The sequence below is a fragment of the Strigops habroptila genome, chromosome 2 (assembly GCF_004027225.2).
Source record: "Strigops habroptila isolate Jane chromosome 2, bStrHab1.2.pri, whole genome shotgun sequence".
NCBI classification, from domain to species: domain Eukaryota; kingdom Metazoa; phylum Chordata; class Aves; order Psittaciformes; family Psittacidae; genus Strigops; species Strigops habroptila.
The window spans coordinates 122,168,451-122,183,996 of record NC_044278.2 but is presented as its reverse complement, the minus strand read 5'-3'; the positions used below and the strand labels follow the sequence as shown (position 1 = coordinate 122,183,996).

At 54.8% G+C, this 15,546-nt stretch overlaps 1 protein-coding gene across 1 annotated transcript; it reads right to left on the bottom strand.

Moving 5' to 3' along the window:
• Positions 1-1,820: 1,820 nt before the first annotated feature.
• On the bottom strand, positions 1,821-7,793 carry WDR73 (WD repeat domain 73). The gene is made up of 8 exons (XM_030476002.1): positions 7,735-7,793; positions 7,591-7,658; positions 7,298-7,386; positions 6,499-6,587; positions 5,816-5,883; positions 4,900-5,058; positions 3,262-3,636; positions 1,821-2,240 (listed from the first exon to the last, which is right to left on the bottom strand). The coding sequence occupies exons 1-8, from the start codon at positions 7,773-7,775 to the stop codon at positions 2,002-2,004; spliced, it is 1,128 nt and encodes a 375-aa protein (XP_030331862.1). The 5' UTR covers positions 7,776-7,793; the 3' UTR covers positions 1,821-2,001.
• Between the last annotated feature and the right edge of the window lie 7,753 nt (positions 7,794-15,546).

Sequence of the window (15,546 nt, the reverse complement as noted above, 5' to 3'; positions counted from 1 at the left end):
CCTAAAGGGGCTCCAGGAAACCTGGAGAGGGGCTTTGGGCAAGGGCCTGTAGGGCCAGGCCAAGGGGAATGGCTTTAACCTGCCAGAGGGGAGATTGAGATGAGCTCTGAGGCAGAAGCTCTTCCCTGTGAGGGTGCTGAGGCGCTGGCACAGACTTTTCCCAGAGAAGCTGTGGCTGCCCCATCCCTGGCAGTGTTCAAGGCCAGGTTGGACACAGGGGCTTGGAGCAACCTGCTCTAGTGGAAGGTGTCCCTGCCCGGGGCAGGGGTTGGAGCTGGAGGAGCTTTAAGGTCCTTTCATCCCAAACCATTCCATGATTCTATGATTCCCAGGAGTGCTTGAGCTGCAGGATCCCCCCTGGGCCCCCTCCGTGCCTACACACCCAGCAGGCACACACCGCCCTTGCTGGGACTGCCCCAGGTCCCACTCTTGGGCCAGAACCTCCTGCCCTCACCACCCTGGAGGTGTCAGAGCAGGGCACGAGCACACTGTGCTCTCCCATGGACTCAGTGCCAGACACGGAGAGCCTGGAAAGCAGGAGCCCTCCTTGCAGCCCCTCAGTGGGGCTCAAATCCCCCCAGCCCCATGGCAGACCCCAGTTTGACATGGCCAGAGCTGGACTGGTTCTGCTGGGGAGCTTCCAGCGGTGGAGAGGAGGAAGAGGAGGCATTGCTGCAGCAGTGCTCAGCTCCTTTGGGCTCCAAGAGGCTTTTTCCTTCCCACTGCTGGTTGTGACACAGGCTTCAAAGCAGCGAACCCCCCCCCAGCTCAGGAAGGACTCGCTCCCCCTGTTTCACACACTGCCACATAAGCAGGGGTAAGTTTTGGGATAGTTTTGGGTCTGGAATGGAAAAGCCCACACAGCTTGTGCTGGGAGAAGACCCATGAGAAGCTTCTCTCTGTTATCAGATGCCAGGCAGAGGTTTCAGCCTCAGCCCCCGCAGGCAAACATGCGTGTCCATGACCCAGCAGCGCAGGTCAGCACAGCACATTCCCGGCTCCAAGGCTTCCCCAGCACAACCTTCACCCCAAGCCACCCAGTGCAGCACCCAGCCCACCCATGCTCAGCTCCCAGAGCTCTCTGCACCCTCCTGACTGCAGAAACAGGCAGTGGGAGGCACGAGGGGACAGGGAATGTGGGGTGCTGGGGGGGCAGGATGCAGCCTGGCACGTACTCTGTGAGCATTTACAATGCAAGATCCAGCTTGGCTGCTCCAGTGGGAGCAAATCCTAGTGCCAGAGCATGGCAGGGACCCCCTCTTTGCAAGGGAGCACCCCCTGCCTGTATCCCTGCCCAGCTCCTCCCTGAAACAGGCTGGTTTGCATGGTGAGGATAAGGAGCAGAGTCCCCCCCTCACTAGGTAACAGAGCAGAACCATTGCCTGGCTTCCTCAAGCCCAGGAAATCCCATTAGCTCCATCACACGCAACTTCCAGCTGGTGGGAAAAGCACCAGAAGATCCCAGTGCCTTGGCTCAGCCAGGGGAAGGGCAGAGCGTGCAGCAGGCTGGGGCTGCAGAGGTTGTTCCTGTTCCTTTTGCAGGCTGTGGCTTCCTGAGCAGAGGCCACCCTACTCGTGACAGGCACTCGTGATGAACTGCCAGCACCCCATGGGGCGCACAGCCCTCCGCTGGGTGCTGCAGGCTGGGAGACAGCGGGTTAAACGTGCCACAGAGCAGCCTGTTTCCTCCAACTCCTCCTTTTTTGGTGTGTGTTTGCTTCTGAAGAGCACATGTGTGACAAGACAGGACGTGGGGCTACGATAAAGCGGTGGCAGGATGTTCGCTGTTAGTAGATACAACCAGGCTACTACACTGTCACTTGAAGGCAGGAGAACAAGTCACACCACCAAGAGCTTAGATTCTATTTCAAAGGGCTCTTTGCAGTTGGTTCTGCTCCCTACAAGTGGCTCACAGCCCTGTGTGCACGCAAATGGCCTCCTCCCAGCCTACACACGGGGAACAGAGACAGGAAACACCTCGCAGCTCACCACAAGCACCAGCTACCCACACATCCCTCCGGGCTGCACCCAGTCCCAGATGTGCAGGGAACCATCACTGGCTGCTGACAGTAAAGTTCTTGGTTTTTGTGGGTGCCACGTGTGAGCTGTGACCAGGGGGGGGTCTCCATTGCTGGCCTGTTCACCAAACACGTGGCCTTTGTGGACAAAGGTTGGTTGTGGTGTCCTGGCAGAGCTGTCCCAGCTCCGAGTGTCGTACACGTGCACGGTCCCATCAAAACCTGAGTGAAAGGGAATCAGAGAGACACCACAGGTCAATCACGTTGTTCCAGCGCTGTTGGGCTTCACCTCCCAGCAGAGCTGCTCAGAGAGAAGCGAGGACAAAGGCTCCGAGTGAAAACCTGTGACAGCAAAGCAGCCAAAGCCTCTGAGGAGCTTGCCTTGAGCTCACAGCTGCCGGGGTGAACACAGGCAAAATCCCCAAAGCTTCCACATTCACTAGTTGGATTTTGCAATGCTCTGGCCAAGGGGCAGCTTTTGCTGCCCAGCTGGTGTTATCAGCACAGTGTCCCTGCAGCCAGCAGGTCACTGGCACGGGCAGGGCACTGTGTGCTGAGAGCTTGGGGTGTTTGTTCTCATAGCAGGGAAGCTGGAGCCCCCCAAAACCCACCCAGGCTCCATCTGTGGTTGCTGGGGGAGAAAGAGCAGTAGAGGACACTGAGCTGCTATCTCTGCTGGCTCCAGGGGCAGCTCTGAACAAACACCCCCTGCCTGGGGTGTGTGAGGTGGGGGGGAATGGATAAATACACAGCTCAAACTGCCCCTGGTCTTCATAAGGGGCTGGAGCAGCTCCCGTATGGAGCCAGGCTGAGAACACTGGGGCTGTTCAGCCTGGAGAAGAGAAGCTGTGTGGAGACCTCAGAGCAGCTTCCAGTGTCTGAAGGGGGCTCCAAGGATGCTGGAGAGGGACCTTCATCAGGGACTGGAGTGATAGGACAAGGGGTGATGGGTTCAAACTGAAACAGGGGAAGTTCAGGTTAGATATAAGGAAGAAGCTCTTCCCTGTGAGGGTGCTGAGGCGCTGGCACAGACTTTTCCCAGAGAAGCTGTGGCTGCCCCATCCCTGGCAGTGTTCAAGGCCAGGTTGGACACAGGGGCTTGGAGCAACCTGCTCTAGTGGAAGGTGTCCCTGCCTGTGGCAGGGGGTTGGAGCTGGAGGAGCTTTAAGGTCCCTTCAACCCAAACCAGTCTGGGATTCAAAAAAGCCTCCAGAAAAGGAGCTCTGTGCCCCAGAGCACACACCTGAAATGGCAAGGCAGCCTTCCAGAGCAGGAGCCCAGGAGACACACAGGAATTCCGCACCGCAGCTGGGCGAGGGAATGCTGCACTTTGCTGAGGCCAAAGGCTCTGAGGTCTTCCTTACATCCGTGAGGGTGAGGTGGCCTCTGCTCGAGAGGCAAGCTATGGGCTGGGAGCTTGGGGCAGAGCCGGGAGCAATGTGCCCGGCTCCCATGCACCACCGCTCGCCACCCGGCGCCCAGGGCACAGACACAGCCTCCAAGGGACCCTGTGGCTGCCGAACGTCACCCAGGTACAGCTGCCCCTTGGCACAGCACAGGAGCAACGTGTTGCAGTCCAGGAATGCCAGGCCACTGAGCTCCTCGCTGCTCCTGGAGGCTGGAAAAGAGAGGAGGATCATAGGTGGTGTGAGAAGCACTTGCGTGAGAAAGCACATTGCCAGCCTTGTCCCTGGGGGGGGGGTTTCAAAGCACTGTGGGCTGCACCCCCAGAGTGTGACCAGCAGGTTAAGGGAGGGGATCCTGCCCCTCTGCTCTGCTCTGTGAGCCCCCACTTGCAGCACTGTGTGCAGTGCTGGGGTCTCCAACATCACGATGACATGGAGCTGTTGGAGCAAGTCCAGAGGAGGCCACGAGGATGAGCAGGGGCTGGAGCAGCTCCCGTATGGAGCCAGGCTGAGAACATTGGGGCTGTTGAGCCTGGAGAAGAGAAGCTGTGTGGAGACCTCAGAGCAGCTTCCAGGGTCTGAAGGGGGCTACAAGGATGCTGGAGAGGGACCTTCATCAGGGACTGGAGTGATAGGACAAGGGGTGATGGGTTCAAACTGAAACAGGGGAAGTTCAGGTTAGATCTAAGGCAGAAGCTCTTCCCTGTGAGGGTGCTGAGGCGCTGGCACAGACTTTTCCCAGAGAAGCTGTGGCTGCCCCATCCCTGGCAGTGTTCAAGGCCAGGTTGGACACAGGGGCTTGGAGCAACCTGCTCTAGTGGAAGGTGTCCCTGCCTGGGGCACAACACAAGAGGGACGTGGAGCTGCTGGAGCGAGGCCAGAGGAGGCCCCGGAGCTGCTGCGAGGGCTGGAGCAGCTCTGCTCTGGAGCCAGGCTGAGAGAGCTGGGCTGGGGCAGCCTGGAGAAGAGAAGGCTCCTGAAGGGGAGACCTTAGAGCAGCTCCAGTGCCTAAAGGGGCTCCAGGAAACCTGGAGAGGGGCTTTGGACAAGGGCCTGTAGGGACAGGCCAAGGGGAATGGCTTTAACCTGCCAGAGTTGATCACAGAGTCACACAGAGCTCACTCAGAAGCAAACTGATGCCAGTGAGTGATGTGACTCTGAAGCCAGCACCTCCCTTGTGTGGGACAACGCACGCAGCAGCAGCCCTCTGCTAACCCAATTCTTTGCACTGAAACCATCTGTGGTGCTCTCTTAGGACTCAGATCTGGGGCAGAAGCCTGAGGAATCACTGTCATGGGAGTAGTGAGAAGCTGGAGACAGCCCAGAGCATTGTAACCTCTTTCCTCAAGATATATCTTTATACCCTTTGGCATGTGTCTGGAAGCACCCACCCAGTGAAGTGTTTGCTGCTTGAGCAGTTCCTCTTGCTTTACCCAAAGCTTTCCACCCTCAGACATTTGACTTGCTTTGAATACCTGCCACGTAGACGTTTTTCCTCGATTCCACCTCTGTAATGTGGACACTGTCAGGGGTTGAGCCGTGCAGGACCCACTGGGCTCTGCCTGCTGTGGTTGCAATTCTAGCCCAAGATTGCCCCTTTTCTGCAGGTATGGCACTTACAGGTTTAATAACATCTGTTTGGGAGATAAAAGCAGCTGTAAAGCACATCAGGAGCCAAGTAATCCCTCAGATTAAGCTGTTTCACAAAGCTAAAAGTGACCTACTAAACTAATAAGGAAGCCAATTACGACTAAAGCCCTCACCAGAATAAACCCACTGTGCCAAGCCAGCCAGCCAGGATTAACATGGCAAATCCAGCCAAACACATGGGAAGTTGTGAAGCAAGATGTTGATTTTCAAGGAGGAAGAGGAAGAAAGCTTCTCACAACGTTTTGCACTTCCCTTCTGGTGGTTGCAAAGTGTTTCCCAATAGTAGCAAAGCAACAGCAAGCCCTTTTCTAGATACAGGCTCGGAGAACTGAGGTGGTTCAATGAATACCCTGAAAAGTGGTGTAAGGAGCAATTTTATTTCCAACCTTTGCAGTTACAAAGGGAACACTGTGCCAATTGGATAAGGAAGGGTTTTGTTTGTACGATTAAGAGCTTACAACTCAGTGGAAAGCCCCTGTGAGAGGCCCAAATCTCCTAATTCCCTTAGGAGGTTTGTGCTGGCAAGTCCCCATCTTTCCAAGCCACCAGAGCTGGCACAGACACTTGTCTTGTGCGCTCCTCCAGCCCCTGCCACACAAGGGCAGTCACTCAGGATGTTACCTAATGGGGCTGATGCTCCTCTCCTCTTTTAATCCGCAGGAAGAAGGGGAAGCTACAGATGCTCAGTGCAAAGACTGCATTGAGAAACTACTCCAGCTCAGAAACGTGTTTGTTCCTTACCAGAGTCCTCTGCTGACACCTTCCAGAGCTGGAGGGAGCTGTCTGGTGGGCCACTGGTTACCAGCAAGCTGAAGGCACAAAAAGAACCCCATAAAAGTCTTCAGGAGCAGAGAACAGCCTTTTTAATAGAGCCTGGGACAAGGTGCTCTGCTGCTCCTCCCGTGCTCAGAGGCTTTTCCCTCTGCTTGGAGCAGAGAAGGGGCTGGAAGGACCAGAATCCCAGAACTCCTCACACCAGGGTTAACACAGTCCCAGGGAATGGCACTGAATTAACACATATTCCACAAGTGCTAGATTCAGGATGGTGCAAAGAGCCCCAAAGTAGCAACAGGGGCTCGTGTAGGAGGAGAGAGCTGAAGGAGTGAAATGAATCAGCCAGAGGGAAGTGTGTTTGCTTGGTCTAACAGCAGGAAAGGAAACCTTTGTGAACACACACACACCCCCCCGGTGGCTGGCAGGGCTGCAGCAGCAGGGTGCAATCCATTCTGATGAGCACCCTGATCTTTGCTCCTCTCCAAACACAAGATAAGGTGCTGGGAGGAGCATTACATGTCCCTGGCCAGCAGCTCCCCTCCTTGCTCTCACAGCTGGGTTGGGAAGCAGGGAAGGAAAAGGGGCTCTCTCCCAGTGGATGAGGCCCTTCTCCATCTCCCATATGCCCTGGAAGGATGTTGATGCCTCACCTGGTGTCAGGCACACACTTCAGGCTGTACACGGGGCGGTTGGAAAATCCACCACATTCCACCTTCAAATCTCTCTCTGGAAACAGGCTCTAGAAATCAGAAGCAAAGTCATTTCTCATCACTCAACAATGCAGAACTTGGTGTGGTTGGTTCCCATGAAAAGAGACACACTCTTGCTTGGCAAAGCTCCTGCCTGCCCAGCAGTGCCTGTTTCAACAGGAGCTGTAGGATTGAAGGATCCCAAATAGAGGAGAAGAGAATCTGGAGAACGCTCCTGTCAAGAATGATATCATGGAATCCCAGCCTGGTTTGGGATGAAGGGACTTTAAATCTCCTCCAGTTCCAACCCCTGCCACGGGCAGGGACACCTTCCACTAGAGCAGGTTGCTCCAAGCCCCTGTGTCCAACCTGGCCTTGAACACTGCCAGGGATGGGGCAGCCACAGCTTCTCTGGGCACCCTGTGCCAGCGCCTCAGCACCCTCACAGGGAAGAGCTTCTGCCTTAGATCCAACCTGAACTTCCCCTGTTTCAGTTTGAACCCATCACCCCTTGTCCTATCACTCCAGTCCCTGATGAAGAGCCCCTCTCCAGCATCCTTGTAGCCCCCTTCCTCTATATCTCCCCTCCATTAATTTAAAGCCTTTTACCTTCCTCCTCACAACCTGGCCAAGCCCTGCCAGAGCCACAGGGACCAGGTAACTGCGCAACGCCCAGGCCAGCACCAGCTCGGTCTCTGAGGGCACCAAACCAAGGCGGACAGAGGGATCTGGTGCCTCCCTCCCCACCTGCAGCACCCACCTGGGTCTCCTTCGCCTGCAGCGATGGTGGTGGGAGCAGCCGCAGGATCTCGTTGCCACCGGCCTGCCCGTACCCGGCCACGCAGACACCTTGGTGGCGGGTGTGAAGCACAGGGACACGGTGAGGGACATCCCCGCCCCAACCCCAGCCATACCCCGCGGTTACGGTGTTATCCAGCCCTGCTCCAGCCCCCCCATCGCCCCCCTTTTCCCCTCCTCACACCCCGCTCCCACATCCTCCCTGCGGCGGCGGCCCCACCGCCACCCCTCGCCTCAGGCCCTGCGCGCACTCACGGTTCCCCGGGGCCCATTCGAGAAGGCGCGTGGGTGCCTGGAGCTCGAAGGTGTGCAGGTCCTCGTACCTGCGGGGACAAAGAGGAGGAGGAGGATGAGGCGAAGGGAGCGGGGCCGGGGCCGGGGCCGGGGCCTGGCTCTTACAGGCGCAGCGACAGCACCAGCCACTCGTCCTCCGTCTCCATGGCAACGCGCGGCGCGGCGCTGACGTCACGCGGCGGCGCGCCGTCCTGACGCTCCGCACCCGCTCAAGGGCGGCTCCGGACCGGTTGGAGCCGGTTGGAGCCGGCGGCGCTGAGGGGAGCGCGGGGAGACACCGCCGCCATGAGGGCGGGAGGCGGCGGGAGCCGCGCGGTGACCGCGGGGCGGGCCCAGGGGGTGAAGAGACCCGCTGTGGAGGGGGACCCGCTGTGGAGGGGGACCCGCTGTGGAGGGGGATCTGCTGTGGAGGGGGATCTGCTGTGGAGGGATCCGCTGTGGAGGGGGATCCGCTCCAAAGCGGGATCCTCCGTGGGGCGGACCCATCCTGGGCAGTGTGTGATGGTGCTGGGGATGGCTCGTTCAGGCCGTGTTGTGGCGTTGTCCTAAATGAAATCTCTTACTTTAATAAAAGGAGTGGTAAATTGCAGGTGGTGCAGGCTAAGGTGTGGATTTGTGAGGGTGATGTAATGGTGCAGCGTGGGTCTGTGTCTTTGCGCTTTGTTCAGCCTGGAGAAGAGAAGGCTCCTGAAGGGGAGACCTTAGAGCAGCTCCAGTGCCTAAAGGGGCTCCAGGAAAGCTGGAGAGGGGCTTTGGACAAGGGATGTAGGGACAGGCCAAGGGGAATGGCTTTAACCTGCCAGAGGGGAGACTGAGATGAGCTCTGAGGCAGAAGCTCTTCCCTGTGAGGGTGCTGAGGCGCTGGCACAGACTTTTCCCAGAGAAGCTGTGGCTGCCCCATCCCTGGCAGTGTTCAAGGCCAGGTTGGACACAGGGGCTTGGAGCAACCTGCTCTAGAGGAAGGTGTCCCTGCACGGGACAGGGGGTTCATCCACCCCTTTGTGCAGCCTGTTCCAGTGCTTCCCAATGGACCTTTAGCTGTCTCATTCTTATCCATGTGTTGTTCTCAGCTACTTCACTCTTCCCCGACAAGTGCTGTGCTCCATCACATCAGCTCTGATTGCCCCTGCCAAGAGGTTGCTGCTCAAACCAAGGATCCTGGGTGCAAGCCGATGTCTGCAGAAGGTGGTTGCTCATCCATGGATCCGTTCCTCTCCAGGGAGGCTCAGACAAGGTGCTGAAGGATCAGGGCAGCAAATCCCCTCCAGCTTTGGGCTCAGCGCCGGCGCTGATGACACTTCACAATCCCTGGTGATAACTGGGGGTTTATTATCATTGTGCTTTCTCTGCCTTCTGCCTGAGCTCTCGCTGGCGTGCGGGTGTTGTGAGGCAGCCTGTGCCTGTTTTCCACAGCACTGGAAGGTGGCAGCCTCCAGCTTCTGAGGTGGCTCTGGAATAATCAGAAAAACACCTTGTTTGTACGGAAATGGGTGTGAATCTCTGACCCTGTGCGGTGTCTCCTGTGTTATTTGGCATTCGGGGTTGGTTGGTTCCCTCTCATTTTCACTGTGGTGTCGGTGTTGTCAGGGAGGAGCGGAGATGTTTTGGGGGGTTTGTATGGAGGATTCCTGGGCTCCTGCAGTGCTTAAGGGGTGACATGGAGGGTTCAGACATGGGTTGTGCTGTCTGAACTCTGTGATCAGGGCTACTTCAGGGCTGAAGGCACAGAAGTGAGTAAGAGATCAAGGGCTAACGCAGGTACGGAGGCAGAAGTGCAGTGTCAAGGCCAGGTTGGACAGAGCCTTGGGTGACATGGGCTAGTGTGAGGTGTCCCTGCCCGTGGCAGGGGGTTGGAACTGGATGATCTTAAGGTCCTTTCCAGCCCAAACCAGTCTGGGATTCATGATCCTATGAAGTGCTGGGAAAACAAGAATGGAAAGAGGGAGGTCAGACCCCTTCCTTCAGCCCCTTTCCAGGTTTCCTGGAGCCCCTTTAGGCACTGGAGCTGCTCTAAGGGCTCCCCAGAGCGCAGCAGAGGGGCAGGATCCCCTCCCTGACCTACTGCTCACGCTCTGGGGGTGCACCCAGCACATGGGGGGGTTCTGGGCTCAAGCACACACTGAAGCCGGGTCATGGGGAGCTTCTCCTCACCCAACACCCCAAGTCCTTCTCCTCAGGCTGCTCCATCCAGTCTCCCCCAGCCTGTGTCTGTGCTGGGATTGCCCCGACCCAGGGGCAGGAGCTTGCCCTTGGCCTGGTTGAGCTCCGTGAGGTTCTATGGTCCCACCTCTCAGCCTGTCCAGGTCCCTGTGGATCCCATCCCTTCCCTCCAACGTGTCACTGCTCCACACAGCTCCGTGTCATTGGAAAGGTGCTGAGGGTGCTCAATCCATGTCACCAAGCAGGATCAGTCCCAACACCAACCCCTTGTTGAGATATGTCCTGCCACATCCCTATGGAGACTGTAGGGCCCGTAAAGTGATGACCAGGAATGCTGCCAGAATAAAATTCCTAGGAAGCAGAGCTGGAACCCTTTGGAGGAGCGTGGACTCCACCTGCCTCCTGAAAACAAGCTGTTTATTGTACAGAGAAACAAGAACAAACCCTGTTTAACCCCTCGAAGGTAACTTTGCTGTTTAAAGCTGAACAAACGCCAATGAACGTGTCGGGCTTGGGAAGAACGAAGCTTTCCTGCAGCTCCTGCAGAGGCAGCGATGCGCGAGGCTGCTCTCGGAGCTGCGCCCCGGCTCCGGCAGCCCTCCGGGGCCTCGTGTCCTGCCGAGAGGCTCCGCTCGGGCTCAGAGCTCATCCTCTGCCAGGTCATGCTGGAGAAGCGAAAGGTCAGGGTTAGTGATGCACGTCCTGGTTGAATGGAGCTTGTTTTGGTGTTAAGGTTGGGGCTGCTCCATCCCTGGCAGTGTTCAAGGCCAGGTTGGACACAGGGGCTTGGAGCAACCTGCTCTAGTGGAAGGTGTCCCTGCCCGGGGCAGGGGTTGGAACTGGGTGAGCTTTAAGCTCCCTTCATCCCAAACCATTCCATGATTCCATTTCTAGGTGTATCACCTGCCAATGTGACCAGGGCACCTCTTCTCCTTGCTCCTCTTCCCTGGGCTGCAGTTTCTAACCCCTGCCCTGGTGTCTCAGCACTTCCCTGCTATTCCTAACTATGTTTTCTGTCTTCAAGGGCTTTTCTCACTTAAAACATTGGCAAAATTGGAGTGAAATTCTTCAATCGCATCACCTCAATGGAGTTAATTTACCATCATTTTATCAGATCTCTCATTGCTGGTCTCCTGTGGTGTTCAGAGGCCACACGTGATGTATTAGATGACATCTAATACAAAGATGTCAGTCCAAGACTACCTCTTGTGTTCTCCTCTTACTCATGTTGTGGGTTATGCTAATGCTCTGCTGAAGGTTAGATTGCTCCTGTTATCTCCCCATGTGACTAATCTCCTTTGCATTATGCTCAGTGTTGATTTCATCAGCAGCTCGTGACAATGACAGACATATTTAACGAACTATTGATAGAAAAAGCAGCTTCCTCATCTCTCTTTTTAGGTTCACTTGTTCAAAACCTCTCTGCTGGGGGCTGGCAGAGTTCAAGGCCAGGTTGGACACAGCGGCTTGGAGCAACCTGCTCCAGTGGAAGGTGTCCCTGTTCTGTCCACAATCAGCCTAAAAGGAGAGGTCTCACATGTGGTTGCCTTGAATGGTTTGGGGGTTATTATCCCATCTCCCCTCAATCACCTGTTCAAATCACACAACCCGTGTTTCCAGGTTTTCCTTGGAGACCATGAGTTTCTCACCCCGTGGCTCTTCTCTGGGCCTCCCAAATGAGTGATCCCTGTGCATGTGGTGTGAGGTGAGACCCCATCTGCTCTTCTTCCCTACTTTATTTTCTCTGCTCTGGTTCCTGAGCTGCTTTCTTCTGCTCTTCTAGCTAGAAGCAGCAGGATTTTGTTTATTTATATTTCTTTTCCAAGGAACTTTTCCTTGGAAAAGTTGATCTGAACAAACTACATCAGCTTTAGCCACGTGCCTGGAGGAATGAGCAGCCTCACTGAACAGCACCAGGCACCACAGCAGGAGAGCCCCACGGCAGGACCAGAACAGAGGCTTCACCCTTCCTGCAGGACAAGGTCATGTTTGCCACCTCATAGTGCTCATTTTGGGAGAGATCTCCTATTTGTCCCAGTCTAGGCAAAATTCCTGCTTTCTGACAGGGGCTGGCACTTTGCTTGTGCTTCCTTCAGCCCTGCCATCATGAAGCTGTCAGTGAAAGCACGTCTGTCTGTAGGAACATGCTGTTTCTTACCCTAAACTGCCTTTTGTCATGAACCCAACCAGTTTGCTGCAGGGATGCTGCACCCTTTGGCTGGGTCCTCACTGGCAGCTTCCACCTTGCACTGAAAAGAACTGGGGGAGCAGAATTACTGTGAAAGGAGAAGGAAGTTTGGAAGGTACCAAGAAGTTAAAGCCCTTTGAGAACGTGGATTTTACCTTGGAGATGGGAGAACACACTTACATCTTTCGGAGAAGAAGAACGAGTGATACTCCATCCTTTGTCCTTTCTTCTAAGCAGCCACCTACGATACCTATAACATCAAGTGCTCAGTGAACATGGACTTTGGACAGTGGTTTCAGGCAGGATCAGCTGCTTTTGTTTATGGACAAATAGCTTATGAGGAACATTGGGTGGGGTTTCCTTGTTCTCTGACATGGGGATGTAAAATGACAAGGAAATAGAGCTATGGGGTGAGTTAAATCCCGTCTCTTACCTCATCTCACGTAAGGGTAAATCCTGATCTGAGATTAGATCCAGAGATACCACAGGTCACTGTGGTAAGGGGAAAGCATTCATTGTATCTGCTCTGGAGCCTATAACATGAGGTAGAGATACCTAAACTGGGAGTACAGGTGGTAGTTGGGTACCAGCACAGTCTTGCTGCACAGAGTAGAACAAATCTCCATGTGGATTTTTCCTGCTTATTGGCAGAATAAATGAGCCCAACAAATCTGAAGCAGAGATCATCAAGGAGAATGTGACCATTCATTTTCTGGTTTGGGATGGTGAACAAGTTTGTGATGACACGGAGCTGTGTGGAGCAGTGACACGCTGGAGAGAAGGGATGGGATCTACATGGACCTGGACAGGCTGAGAGGTGGGACCATAGAACCTCACGGAGCTCAACCAGGCCAAGGGCAAGGTCCTGCCCCTGGGTCAGGGCAATCCCAGCACAGACACAGGCTGGGGGAGACTGGATGGAGCAGCCTGAGGAGAAGGACTTGGGGTGTTGGGTGAGGAGAAGCTCCCCATGACCCAGCTTCAGTGTGTGCTTGAGCCCAGAACCCCCCCCCGTGTGCTGGGCTGCACCCCCAGAGCGTGAGCAGCAGGTCAGGGAGGGGATCCTGCCCCTCTGCTGCGCTCTGGGGAGCCCTTAGAGCAGCTCCAGTGCCTAAAGGGGCTGCAGGAAACCTGGAGAGGGGCTTTGGACAAGGGCCTGGAGGGACAGGCCAAGGGGAATGGCTTTAACCTGCCAGAGGGGAGACTGAGATGAGCTCTGAGGCAGAAGCTCTTCCCTGTGAGGGTGCTGAGGCGCTGGCACAGACTTTTCCCAGAGAAGCTGTGGCTGCCCCATCCCTGGCAGTGTTCAAGGCCAGGTTGGACACAGGGGCTTGGAGCAACCTGCTCTAGTGGAAGGTGTCCCTGCCCGGGGCAGGGGTTGGAGCTGGAGGAGCTTTAAGCTCCCTTCCAACCCAAACCAGTCTGGGATTCTGTGATTTTCCTGTCTGCAGTTACATTCCCATGTTCTTTCAGTTAAGCTTATAAACCAGTTTGACCTGGGAAAAATGTGCAAACCAGTAAGAGGATAAGAGATTGTTTATCCTTCAAACACTGTTGTAAAAGATTTCCTTTTCTTTTTTTTCCACTCTTCTAAAATCTATCTTTTTCAACTTTTGTTTGCATTTTTCAGTGAACCAAAAAAGGGAAAAATCAAAGGAAAAAGCTAGAAAATGGGATTGAATATCCCAAAAGAATAAAAAGGGAAGAACCATTTAGAAAAAGCTGAACTTCAGGACTAAATATCCTGAAATTGCACAATTTTAGTTTTAGAATGTCCTTGGAAAACCTTCCAAAAATGCCAGGAAGGATTGAAACCTCTTAAAGCTGGAGCTGCCCTTTTGGGACGAGAGGCAGCGAGCTGTGGCAGAGCTCTCCTCAGGGATCAGAGCCCATTTGCTTGCATTACCTTGCAGGTTCTCTTTGAAACCAGAGGAACCTGGTTCACAAGAGGGGTGGCCACCTTTGAACACCCAACATAAAGGCTCTTCGTGGAAGGGGATGCTCAGAACCTTGGTGAGAAAGGGTGGAATGTGCCTCTGTTTTACCTGGTGATGCGGTGGAGATGGACTCACCTGCGGATGCAGCGAGCGAAGGCAGCCCTCTTGTGCAGCAGGAAGGCCAGGATGAAGAAAAGCATCATTCCAGCTGTTTTGACAATGTTCTTTGCAAATGTGAACGCTTGGGATGGAAGAGAGAAAGAAAGACCATGATGCTCATGATGCCCTGTGCACACCTTCCAGGCACAGCAGAGCTATGGTGGGAACAACACTTTGTCACAGATGTTCAGATAGTCCTGAGTGCACAACCCCAGACCAGCAGATGCTCACTTGGAAGTGGTGACGTCCCGGTGTTGGATATTGTTAAGATTGGGCTGCACAGGGTGGTGGGTATCTAGTCTAGGTCATGCTGTGCCTGGAAAGGTTGGAGCAGATGTTCCTTGAGGTCTCCTCCAACCTGGTGTTCTGTGATTCTCTGATTGTCTCTAACTTCTGCTCTCGGGCTGGGTCTCCAAAGGACCTCCAGCACTCCCTGCTTGGGAGCTGCCATTGTTCTTACCCTTCTGAGGAGCAATAAAAAGCCTTGAGGTATTCAGTGTAGAGAATAAAGTAGTGTTGTATGGACTTGGAAACACCAAGGGAGTGCATGGTAAGGACTTTGTGGGCATAATGAACAGGCAGGAAGGTTTCCCATGTGGTTCCTGGTAAGGACACACAGATGAAGAGTGTAGTTTGCCCAGAGAAGCTGGAGCTGCCCCATCGCTGGCAGTGTTCAAGGCCAGGTTGGACACAGGGGCTTGGAGCAACCTGCTCTAGTGGAAGGTGTCCCTGCCCGGGGCAGGGGGTTGCAACTGGATGAGCTTTAAGCTCCCTTCATCCCAAACCACTCTGTGATTCCATGATTTATCCATACACTGATGGCACACTGAAGCCTAAGCCATTACATTAAGGAGGTGTTCAGCTCACGTTACCTTTCCTTCAGTGCTGTATCCTTCATAGAATCATGGAATGGTTTGGCTTTGAGTGTATGAGAGGTGAAATACCACAGTGGGTTGATATTTGAGGAACAGCTTATTTGACATCAACTGGTACCTGCTCAATAGAGTGAGAGTTGTGCTGTGCCAGCTACTGCCTGAGCAACCTGGCATTGGGCTGGTCCCATGAAGAGCAGAAAGACCTAATAGTTCTTCAGCAGCAGAAGTGATGAGCAGAGAGGGTTGGGAAGAGCTTGAAGGTGCTGCTGGGTTTGCGGACTGCTGAATGAGTGCATGGTACAGGACCGTGTGTGTTTATCTCCTGCCCCTCAGGAGTGGAGCTCTGCTGGGTTCTAAGAGGAGAGGAAGGTGCTCCTAAGAGAATGACCCCCCTCATAAAGCATCTTACTGAAGCGTGAGCTGGCTGCTGGGCTTCTGGGCTTAATGGAATCGATCTGCAGCTCGTGTGGGTGCCCTGGGAATAGACTGGAGAGCCAGGAAAGGCCAGTGCAGCTGGAGTGGTGGAAAAGAGGTGAGAGGAGAGAAGAGAGGAGAGGAGAGAAGGGAAGAGAGGAGAGAAGGGAAGAGAAAAGAGAAG